The sequence below is a fragment of the Acinonyx jubatus genome, chromosome B2, assembly GCF_027475565.1.
Source record: "Acinonyx jubatus isolate Ajub_Pintada_27869175 chromosome B2, VMU_Ajub_asm_v1.0, whole genome shotgun sequence".
NCBI lineage: Eukaryota > Metazoa > Chordata > Mammalia > Carnivora > Felidae > Acinonyx > Acinonyx jubatus.
Genome location: NC_069385.1, coordinates 40,559,923 through 40,572,257, shown reverse-complemented (window position 1 = coordinate 40,572,257; position 12,335 = coordinate 40,559,923). Strand labels below are relative to the sequence as shown.

Sequence of the window (12,335 nt, the reverse complement as noted above, 5' to 3'; positions counted from 1 at the left end):
ATTAAGCATTAGTATGCCCAGCATGGCACAGTATAAAAAATATTAGACTAGATTTTTCTTAATATCCTTCCCACCCCCTCAAAAAATAGTTTCTTGATATTTAGTTTCTCATCTGGAGTTGTAATTGAGTACGCTAAATTTATTATCTAAAATGTGCTTTACAGGACGCCTGGGTGGCTCAGTCCATTGGGTGTCCAACTTTGGCTCTTCATGATCTCATGGTTCGTGGGTTCGAGCCCTGAGTTGGGCTCTGTGCTGACAGCTCAGAGCCTGGAGTCTGCTTCAGATTCTGTGTCTCCCTCTCTCTCTGCCCCTCCCCCAAGTGCTCTCTTTCTCTCTCTCAAAAATAAAATAAAAACTTTTTAAAACTTTTGGAAAAAGAATACAATTGAAAATCAAGTTTGGGAAGATCGGTGGGACAGACAGAGGATGAAATGTGGCAGATGAGAAGATTATTTCCACCCCACCCCTATTCTTTGACTAGATGCTGGCATGGGGGAGGTGTGGAAAGCTAAATACAATATTTAGCTGTAAAATGTCTGCTGTTTTAACCTGCATTCTTTCACCCTCATAATAGGAATTGGTAATATAATGTATTATATATCAATTGTACTGAAATGAAAGAGTAAACAAATCATTTGAAGTCCAGGATCAGATCAGCATAGAATTTATTCAGATAAAGTAAAGTGTTTCATGAAGAAGAAATGTAACAAAATTATAAGCCACAATCTAATCAGGTAAATCTTTCAAAAGTTCACTACATTTGTTCTATAAACTGGGAGCTATAGTGAAATTAACTTAAAGTACCATTTTAGAATCATGTTTGGGGGTTAGGAGTCAACACAGCAGGAGACTTCTACAAGTAAAATACCTGAGCAACCGCAAACATAATGCTTGGAACTGAAAGATCACATACTGACCCTGAAAAGCTATTAGTACTAGCCATTAATACTCAGGCTATTAGGCTTCATTATACCCTCTGAGCATCCTGCTGAAACAGCTTAAAAATATGATAAAGGCTTACTAAGTGAATATACTTCCCTAAAGACCATATGCCCAATAATCTGAACAACAGTCTTTTATTAAGAACATCAAGACTCACAGCAGCTGTGATTTAAAAGAAGTGATGTGTTAGCAATCTGTTTAATTCATCATTCACTCATTGCTAGCGATGCACAGTAGTGTCCCTCATCTGGGGCGGGGTGGCGGGGTACATTCCAGACTCCCAGTGGATACCTGAAACTGCAGATAGTACCAAACCCTGTATATCCTATGTTTTTTTCCTCTACATGCATACCTATGATAAAGTTTAATTTATAAATTAGGCACAGCAAGAGATTAGTAATAATAATAATAATAAAATAGACAAATTATAACAGTATACTGTAATAAAAGTCATGTGAATATGGTCTCTCTTAAAATATCTTACTGTACTGTAGTCACTCTTCTTGTGACAATGTGAAATGATAAAATGCCTGTGTGATGAGATAAAGTGAGGTGAATGACATAGGCATTATGATTGACGTTAGACTACTATTGAACTTCTGGCCATGTGTCGGAAGGAGGTTCATTTGCTTCTAGGTGGTGGTTGACCTCAGGGGATTGAAACTGCCAAAATGAAGCCACGGAGAAAGGGGGACTACTGTATCTGGTATGGTCTACTATATTCCTAGGTGATGCCAGAGAAAAATGGTATATCAGTTTCATTGAAGGGAAAAATTAATTCTACATAGTCTAATAATGCAGATGATGAAGTATTCCATTTTCTTTGTATAACTTGCCCCATTGACACCTTTACTCAGTTACAATAACAGATATTTTATATTTTGCTTTGTTTTTCAATATAATCTCCCTTCAGATCTCAATTCTGAAGCCCTAGAACCTATAATTCTCACATGCATTCAGCTCTCCTCGCTCTTGTTCTAGCTATAATAAATGAGAAATGTAATCCAGCCCATTCTCAATGAAACTATGTCCTTCAGAAGATAAACTGTGTTGGAGAACTCAAAGGCTTTCCAGCCCCTAAGAATTCATAAGTGAAGCTAAGTTTAAATGAATGGGATCTACCTAGATGTGTTAGTGCAACCCAAGTAGCAGTTAGTGATCAAAATGTACCTACGATGAAATTGTCAGTTTTTGGCTATGATTTCTCAGACCTAAAAATCTCCCTGGAATATAACTTCCAATTATAATTAAAAAAAATTCTTCCTTCCCTGGGATGAATACCTACTCATATTTCTTGCGGCTCTCATATTGATCTTAAGAGTCCTAGATACTATTGATTCATTCACAGAATAAATATTTATTAAGCAATGTGATAACTGAGGAAATGTGTTAGTCCCAATAGAAGATAAAACTGACTTAGACATGGTGTCTTTACTCAGAAGTTTTAAAGTCAATTAGAGTAGACGGAATTTGGAAACTAGTAATATGAAGTACTAGGTGGCAAGAAATAAGCGATGGTAGGGAGGTATAAATAAATTCTGATGGAAGATTATAAATGAAAAAAGAAACTATATTTAATTGAGAGGGTCAGACAGATGTCTTAGAGGAAGTAGAATTTTTCCTGAGCCCTAAAATCATTGAATAAAACGTTGAAGGAAAAGGAAAGGATAAAGTCTACTATGATGACAGCAGGCACAAAGGCAAGATAGCAAGTTCTATGTTAAAAGTTGAGAATGACTTGGTATAGAAATATGTAATACATAAAGAAAGAAAGTGGATAGAAGTATAGGGAAAAGATTCCACCATGGTACCATGATGGTTGTGCACATATCCATATAAGCCATACAGGCCAAGTTTTAAACCATAGCTAATGTGAGTCTCTGTGGAATGCCTCATGATCTTTCCAGAACATAATAGGATGGGAGGCTGTCATAGGCAGCCTCTTATTGCCTCCTGAGTTCTCCTGCCTAGAACCCTTGAGAATAGAATTGCACACCATAAACCATGTGAGTGTATGTGGTCTAGCATTGGCTCCTCACCACTGAAATGTTCTTAACTTGTGTTGCATTCTCTGGCCTCTTTTTGGGGGTGTCATCATTTTTTGTTGTGTACGACAAGAACCATGACGTGCTGACACCTTCAGATACTGTTACTTTTGCTGACCATGACAGTAATGAATTGTCTCTATCTCAAGAGGGCTCATTGTATCTTTACTGGTGGAATTATTTAGGCCTTGGCTTTGACTTTGCCTAGCTGTGTGCATGACAGGAGGTCAGAAAACAGACCATAAGGACTTGGATTAGAGGTTAAGACCTGTAGACTATATTTTGTGGTTGAGGTGAAACTACTGAATATTTTAAGTAGGTAAAAACAGGAAAAATTTTATGAAGCCAATTGAATATTTTGAGGAAAGTATTAGAGAAAATGTTATAGGCAGGATTATTACTTAGGTTAGAGATTCTCAAACTTTTCATCTCAGAAATCTTTTAACTTCTTCACAATTTTAAAAGATCCCAAACAGCTTTTATTTATGCAGTTTCTATCCATTGATACTTATAATTTTAAAAATTAAGGTTGAAGGGCACCTGAATGGCTCAGTGGGTGAAGTATCTGGCTCTGGATTTAGGCTCAGGTCATGATCTCCTCGTTGGTGGGTTCAAGCCCTGCTTTAGGCTCTTCATTGACAGTCTGGTGCCTACTTGGGACTCTCTCTGTCTCTGTCTCTGTCTCTTTCTCTCAAAATAAATAAATAAACCTAAAAATATTAAAATTGAGAAAAATTTAAAAAATATATTTGCTTATGTGCTTATTAAAAAAGAATAGGGGCTGAGGCGCCTGGGTGGCTCAGTCGGTTGGGCGGCCGACTTCGGCTCAGGTCATGATCTCACCGTTCGTGGGTTCGAGCCCCACATCGGGCTCTGTGCTGGCAGCTCGGAGCCTAGAGCCTGCTTCAGATTCTGTGTCTCCCTCTCTCTCTGACCCTCCTCTGCTCATGTTCTGTGTCTCTCTGTCTCTCAATAATAAATAAATGTTAAAGAACAAAAAATTAAAAAAAAAAGAATAGGGGCGCCTGGGTGGCTCAGTTGGTTAAGCATCCGACTTTGGCTCAGGTCATGATCTCATGGTTTGTGAGTTCAAGCCCCACATCGGGCTCTGTGCTCACAGCTCAGAGCCTGGAGCTTGCTTCGGTTTCTGTGTATCCACCTCTTTCTGCCCCTCCCAGGCTCATGCTCTGTCTCTCTCTAATAATAATAATTAAACGTTAAAAAATTAAAAAAAAAAGAATAAACATGTTACATGTTAACATAAATATTTTTATGACAAATATATTTTCCAATACAAAAAAAATGGTGAGATGAGTGACTTTGTTCTACATTTTTGTGAATCTTATTAATGTCTAGCTTAATGAGAAGATGGTTGGATTTGCATATCTGCTTAAGTATTCAATCTGTTGCAGAATCGCAAATTATGTAGCCTCTGGAAAATGCCAGTGCATACTCATGGGAGGATGAGAATGAACAAGGCACACGATGACTTCATGTTTTTACAAAAATAGTTTTGACCTTGAGGAACCACCGAGAGGGTCTCCGGGACCCCCAAGAGTCCTTGACCACATTTTGAGGACCTGTGACTTCAGAGATGATTACCCTGGTCCACATGAGAAGTTAGAAAAACTAATGTGAGATCACAAGCGGCAATGTAAGGTGAAAGCTAGAGGGCTGGAAGCTGTGAATGAAGATCAGCCATTCTAATTATTTTAGACAAGATTAACCAAAGAGAGTTCAACCAAATTAAAAATTCTGGAAGACAAAATGCCAGGGGCAAAGGAGTAACAGTGATTGAAGCTTACCCCAGAATTTGAGTCTCCTCGTCTACAAGGAGAGTGGGGCAATGACATAAGAAGAAATAGAGAATAAGCACATTTTATAGTGAAAAATGCAATTTAATGGAACTTGACTTTGAGAACTAATGGAAAATAAGAAAGAATATGTGTTAACAGATAACAAGTAAAATGTCTGTAAGGGGAGAAAGAGTGGCATACAAGGGAAATTTCAGTAGAAAAGGGCTTGCAAAAGGACCCCAGTTGAATATTCAAAAATGTCACTCCACTTAAGCTAAGATATGGTTGCTCTGATGCCCAAAGTCCAAAGAACAGTAAAAGTGATGGGCAAAGCTCAGTGCAGCCAAGGGTTTCTCTTCTTAAGGTTTCTAAAAGAGACTTGATGGGACATAGGGGGATAAGATCTTAAGATGAAAAACAAATCTTCAGAGTTCACTATGCAAGAAACCCTTTGCCCCCCGGTGCACAGATCATTGGTATGCACTTTTGTTTCTGCATTTTATAATTCACTAACAAAAGAACTTCACAGAACATTCTAATTAATTCTTAAAGCCCTCCTCATTCTCTTCTTCTCTAGGAAAGCTGTCAACCATTAATATCTTTGATTTATACCCCAAAAGTTTGCATGTGAGTAGAAATAAACTTTGTATAAGGAAAATGTTGAAAATCCAAATTGTATCTGGTTATTTGTACTAACTATGTCTCATTTGGATAAACGTGTGCTTCCTGCCTCTAGGAAAAGATTGCAATAATCTTATTGAGATTATAGAAAATAAGAAACAAGAGCCAAGAAACTTATGTCCATATACCTCTCAGCCCTGCTTAACAGGAGAAAGGGAAATAGAAGCTCATGAAACAAAATCAAATGGCTGGCTAGAATAGCTGGACATTGAGTCTGTTCTCCATTTATACACTGGAAACAATGAAAATTATTCTAGATAGCTGTCTTTTTCTTAAACATCGTAATATTCACAATTACAAAACTTTTCCAAATAAGAGATAAAAGACAATCCATGAAACTCTTTGAAAACAATACCAATAATAATAATAATAATAATGATAATGATAATGATAATGATAATACTACTACTAATAATAATAGGGGTATGTACTTTATACATTTTATAGTTGGTGGTGGACACTGGATCACTTGAATCTCCATGGCAAAGCTCTACCCAAGCTCTCCAAGCTCTTCCAAATATTGCATACTGATTACAAACAATTTCTCAAAAAAAGAAAAAGAAAATGAGGCAGCAAATTCAGGGAAAATAGAACAAAAAAATCCAGGAGCCATAGCAATGAGAAAAAAGAATCATATATAGCCTAAAGTTGTTCAGTTAGTAATTTGACTACTGTTGTATATACCCAAAAGTCTTTTAATACTTTGGTTTGAATGCTAACAAATGGAAAAATAACTGTTCATATTATTCTTTTTCTTAACTTAAATGGTAAATTGTTCTTTATTCCCAAGAAAGAATGGTGGGAGAAAGATTAACATTTTTGAGTAGTGTCTTATCAAAGTAGTTAACATTTTGAGTAGTTACTGTCTTATCAAAAACTTACTACCTCTTTTTTTCTTGTAACATATCTGTATCCTCATCACAGTGTTGATCATGTAAGTGATATAATTTCCAGAATATACTGAAAGATTTGCTATGTGTACATGCGTAATTAATACTGATTTCAATCTCTTGAAAACAAACATACTAATGTGTCTTTTTAGGCTTTATTATGATACCATCGTTTTTCTCTCTCTGAACAAATAATGACCAACTAAAATATTTTTTCTGTCTCATATCCATGAACTCTTAGATTCTTGTTTAATAGAAGCAGAATGTGACTCCCAAACTATGATTATGCAAAATTCTGATGATACTAAATATTAAATATAACACTTGCTTTGCATTTTTCTCAAATTACATAACATTAATTGGATACAACTGTCATTTTCAAAGTTGGCAATGATTGCTTGTATCTTCATACTATTTTTACTAAGAAAATAAGCCTGGATTAATAAACAGTGGTGATATTTAGATCCTGTCTAAGAACTGTCAGAGTGCATAAGAAATACCTCTCTAAATAAAACCATTGTGACTGAGATGACCTTAGTATTTCTCTTAGCTTGACTAAATTTTAGACATGTTATAGACCCTCGATTTCCCTTTTATTAGTACATTTGCTTTAGAAAACTTGCAATTGTAATTTTTAAAAATTTTTTAATGTTTATTTATTTTTGAGAGAAAGAGAGAGAACATGAGGAAGGGAGGAGCAGAGAGAGAGGGAGACACAGAAACTGAAGCAAGCTCCAGGCTCTGAGCTGTCAACACAGAGCGTGATGCGGGGCTCCAACCCACAAACTATGAGATCATGACCTGAGCCAAAGTTGACACTTTGACTGAGTCACCCAGGCGCCCCTAGAAAACTTGCAATTGTACATTCTTTCCCTGTTCCTTTCAAATATAAATTGTCTATACCGAGAAGTATCTTTCTCAGGACTGATGAAGCATCCTTTTGAAATGTAATCATCAAAGGACACAGTGCCACTATCTCCCAATCTCTATGGGAAGGTAGGAGCCTAACTTCAATAAGCAACAACTGGTAACACAGATGGCCTAATCACAATGACTCGCACCCCATGCCCCAACCACCCTGTGTCCTCCAGTACCTTTCCACTAGCTAATCTCAGAGCTTTAAAATTCTTAGGCTTTTTGTTTCAGTGGTGTTGAGAGTTCAACTTCTCCTATTACAATGGACTTGAGTCCTATTGCAAGAGTCTTAAATAAAATCTTCCTTACCTGTTAAATTCTATTGGGTGCAAGTTTTCTTTGACAGCAAGAATATTTTACTCCATCTCAGGACATTCTGACAAAAGGAGGTGGTGTGCAGGGGATGGACTATAACTTATTTGCAACTTAATAGACCAAAGTAGCATCAGTTGCTGGTTAGTGTCAGAGATTAGTGGTTAATAGAGTAAAAGTTCTGAGATTTTGAGAGGTTATGTTTTATCTCCTTTATCTTGAGAGAGATGAGATTTAAAATTTGTTTTTGAGGGGCAACCTGGGTGACTCAGTCGGTTAAGTGACCAACTCTTGATTTCGGCTCAGGTCACGATCTCATGGTTTGTGAGTTCAAGCCCCACATTGGACTCTGTGCTGACAATGAGGAGCCTGCTTGGGATTCTCTCCACTACTCTGACACTCATGCTGTCTCTGTCTCTCTCAAAATAAATAAATAAACATGGGACACCTGGGTGGCTCAGTCAGTTGAGTGTCTGACTTCAGCTCAGGTAACGATCTCATGATTCGTGGGTTTGAGCCCCGCTTCAGGCTTTGTGCTGACAGCTCAGAGCCTGGAGCCTGCTTTGGGTTCTGTGTCTCCCTCTCTCTCTGCTCTTCCCTCACTCATGCTCTGTCTCTCTCTGTCTCAAAAATAAATGAACATTGAAAAAAAATTTTTAAATAAATAAAATTTTTTAAATGAAAAAAAATTTTTTTGAAAAGTAGTTCACCCATTTACATGAGGTAAAGTACAAAAATACATTCATGAGAAATGTATACATAATATAGTTCCAGTTATCTAAAGGAAATACAGACAAGATGGTAGTCAAAACTCAACTCTGAATTTTGGTAAATTGTTTACATAAAAGGCATAGTGGAATTTTTGCATTAAACATACCTTCCTTCTTTTCATCTTTTTTAGCTGTTGCTGAAATAAGATAAATAAAATCATGTTAAGACATAGTAAATGATCATTCTTCAGAATACTCCTGGGAATATGAGAAAGCATTCCATGTATTTATAAATTGAGTGGATATCTATGCACAAATTAATCCATCCAAATCTGCAATAAGAGAATAACCTGAAAATATTATTTCATATGAGTGTTTTTTAATAACTCAGATATAAGCATAAAACCAAAAAAGAATTAAAAAGTATGTCATAACATAGACAAGAAGTCAAATTAAGAAGTACAGTATATGTTTAGTATAAGTTCATCTTAGGTTTGAAATTCTTATATCTGAGAAAACCACAAACACTTCTAGAAGAATATGAATAGATCTATGCCCAAAATGAAAGTAATATTTTATAAATCATCTCTGCCTAACTACTAAGAAATTGTATACCAGTTTATTATACACATTTACAGTAGTTGTGTTTAAAAGGTACCATTTCAGCAAGGGGTAATGACAGTCCCATCCTCCTTTCAGCAAATGTATGCCACCTTTACACGGGGAAAAGGCATAGCACATTTTAATCATCTTTGAATTCTGACTTCCTCTGTGGTGGATTTCATCTAATCCTGGATCATGAATCTAAATCTGGATCTAGGTTGTAACATGTGTTTGCTACCAAAAACACGTAGGGTTAGCTGGGGATTGCTCCAAATAGGATGACTCCTGGTTTTGTATAAAGTTCATTCAGGAGCCAAACCCACTCAAAGAAGCCTTAGGTCACACAGGTTGAATCAGAGACTGTGCACATCTCCTTAAAGTAATCCTGCTTGAGTGAATTAGAATTTGGGGGACTGGTGCACCTGGGTGGCTCAGTGGTTTCAGTTCATGGTTCGGTGAAATTGAGCCCCAAGTGGGCTCCATGCTGACAGTGCGGAGCCTGCTTGAGATTTCCCCTCTCCCTCTTTTTGCCCCCTCCACTCTCTCTCAAAATAAACAAATAAACTAAAAAAAAAAAAAAAAAAGAATTTGGGGGACCACTTAGAACCAACACGTAAGACTACTTTGGGTGTTTAGTCTGGGCTACGTTTACTAAAGCATCTTCTCACTGGGGTTTCACAGTAGTCTTTTGAGGAAAGCAGCCCAGAGTAAGAAACCTACATTACAGGGGCGCCTGGGTGGCGCAGTCTGTTAAGCGTCCGACTTCAGCCAGGTCACGATCTCGCGGTCCGTGAGTTCGAGCCCCGTGTCAGGCTCTGGGCTGACGGCTCAGAGCCTGGAGCCTGTTTCCGATTCTGTGTCTCCCTCTCTCTCTGCCCCTCCCCCGTTCATGCTCTGTCTCTCTCTGTCCCAACAATAAATAAAAAAAAAAACGTTGAAAAAAAAAAAAAAAGAAACCTACATTACAGGCAGTAAATGGTTTGCACAGGCTCATACAGAAAACAACCAACAGGGGCGCCTGGGTGGCTCAGTCGGTTAAATGGCCGACTTCAGGTCAGGTCATGATCTCGCGGTCCGTGAGTTAGAACCCCGCGTGGGGATCTGTGCTGATAGCTCGGAGCCTGGAGCCTACTTCTGTTTCTGTGTCTCCCTCTCTCTCTCTGCCCCTCCCCCATTCGCACTCTGTCTCTCTCTACCTTTCAAAAATGAATAAATGTTTAAAAAAATTAAAAAAAAAAAGAAAACAACTAAGAGGTCTAAAAGTCAGGAACAAAAGACTGAAAGGGACTATCTTTAAATTTATTAATTTAATTTATTATAGGTTATTTTGTTTTCTATTTTCTAAATGTCATTAAGCGTTGTTACTTTTGTAGTAAAAAAATATTTTGCAACCAAAATAATTCTACCTTGTAACATTTGTTCCTTTTAATAGGATTTTAACTGTAAGATACAAAATGTATAAAGGATCTACATTTATAATATTTTTTAAGTTAAAGCATCTGTCTATTCCAATGACATAATGAGGATAGTAATGAAGACAACTACAAAGAAGTGGAAGATATGAGCAACACCTGATAGATTTCAAAGCCATGAGGCATAATTTCAGCAAACCCTACAGGTTTGACTCAGTAGATTTATTTGTTGTTAGTGCTTTACTTTATAAGTATGAATTTCCTCCAAGAAGGTTTATAATTTTCAAAATCATCCAATAAGTAAACATTTTGATTCTGGAATTCACTAATTTTTGTATTTTGCCTGGAATTTGTATAGTAAAGAAAAAAGTGAAATGGATTTGTCCTTTAATTTACTGCAAGAGACATATTTTGCTTTTCTCCTATATAATTATCTTGACACTATTTCCCAATATTTGAGTCTCTAATAAGTTGGATCAAAAGATTTAGGTAGAGAGCTCTTTAAACAAAAGCAAAATAACACAAATTCACAAATTAAAAATTGCTGTCCAGGGGTGCCTGGATGGCCCAGTCAGTTAAGTGTCTGATTCTTGGTTTCAGCTCAGGTCGCAATCTCACAGTTCATGGGTTTGGGCCCCACATTGGGCTCTGCACTGTCAGTGCAGATTCTCTTCCTCCCTCTCTCTGTCCCTCCCCTACTTTTTCTCTCTCTCTCTCTCAAAATAAATAAATAAATTTTTAAAAAAAATTAAAAAATTGCTGTCCAGGGGCAGCTGGGTGGCTCAGTTGATTAAATGCTCAACTCTTGATTTCAGCTCAGGTTAGGATCTTGTGATTCATGAAATCAAGCCCAGCATCGTGCTCCATGCTGATGGGGTGGAGCCTCCTTGGGAGTCTCTGTCTCTCTCTGTCTTTCTGTCCCTCCTCAGCTCATGCTCTCTCTCTCAAAAAAAAAAAAAAAAAAAAAAAAATATATATATATATATATATATGAATAAAATATAAATTAAAACCATAAAAGCAGGGGCACCTGGGTGGCTCAGTTGGTTAAGTGTCCGACTCTTGGTTTTGGCTCAGGTCATGATCTCACAGTTTGTGGATTCAAGCCCCAGGTCAGGCTTCATGCTGATGGCATGCAGCCAGCTTGGGATTTTCTCTCTCCCTCTCTTTCTGCCCCTCCCTAGCGCACTCTCTTTCTCTCAAAATAAATAAACTTTAAAGAAAAAAATGCTGCCCAGAGAGTCCTGGGAGAGGCCCTGGCAAGAGAGTGGCCCTAAACTTCACCAGTTTAGCAATAAACACACTCGTTGAGGACAACCAATGCCAGAAAAAGGACTGAGGACATGAATGCATTTTGAAAACCCGTTATCTCTTCTGAATTCTACAGAGAAGAAAAGCCCTCCAAAAATAGGCAAAATCTTTTGCAGATTTTTTTTTTAATTTCTAAAATAATCTAAGAAGAACAACGCATTCATATGCAAGTGCAGGCATGTGGGTATGTGTATAAGTGTTCCTCTTTCCTACTTTCATATTCTTCAATAGTTTTGGTTTTAAACTCTACAGTAACAAGAGTTGAATGAAAAAGTTTGGCCTATTCCTTCATAGTTGACACTGGCTTTGCTTCTTGCCCTGTGTTCCTTAAAATGAGTGGCTTTTATTCACAGCCATCTGGAAAGCCATGTGGTCTGTCAAGCTGGATTCCACTCCAGAAGTTAATCCAAACCAGGCTTTCGGGATCCAGCTGCTTCCAGAACGGTTTTCTAACTTTTGTTCCATGTGTCCCACTGCAGACTCTCATTCAACTCGCCTAATTCTATTTCACTGGATTATGTGGCTCGATGACCCTGAATCTGCTGAGTAGACATGATTCTTCATTATTGGACTCTTTGTTTTCATATTCCAATGAGACTGCAATGGTTAACATTTTAGTTGTCTTGTTCTCTTTCTATTTTCTATCTATAATATATCAAAGACTTTTAATGTTTGCTTTAGAAATCCAAAGGGGGAAAAAAGGCACTGGAAATAC

At 37.3% G+C, this 12,335-nt stretch overlaps 1 protein-coding gene across 22 annotated transcripts in view; it reads right to left on the bottom strand.

Annotated features, from left to right (window-relative positions):
* Nucleotides 1–12,335, bottom strand: part of TRDN (triadin) — a 385,182-nt gene that overhangs the window by 144,441 nt on the left and 228,406 nt on the right. For all 22 annotated transcript variants that reach the window (XR_008298359.1, XR_008298358.1, XM_053222303.1 and 19 more), the window contains one exon: nt 8,462–8,491. Coding sequence is in view for 20 of the 22 variants with exons in the window: in XM_053222303.1 (XP_053078278.1) it covers nt 8,462–8,491 (30 nt within the window). In the remaining 2 variants the exon portion in view is untranslated. The remainder of the gene's footprint in view (nt 1–8,461; nt 8,492–12,335) is intronic.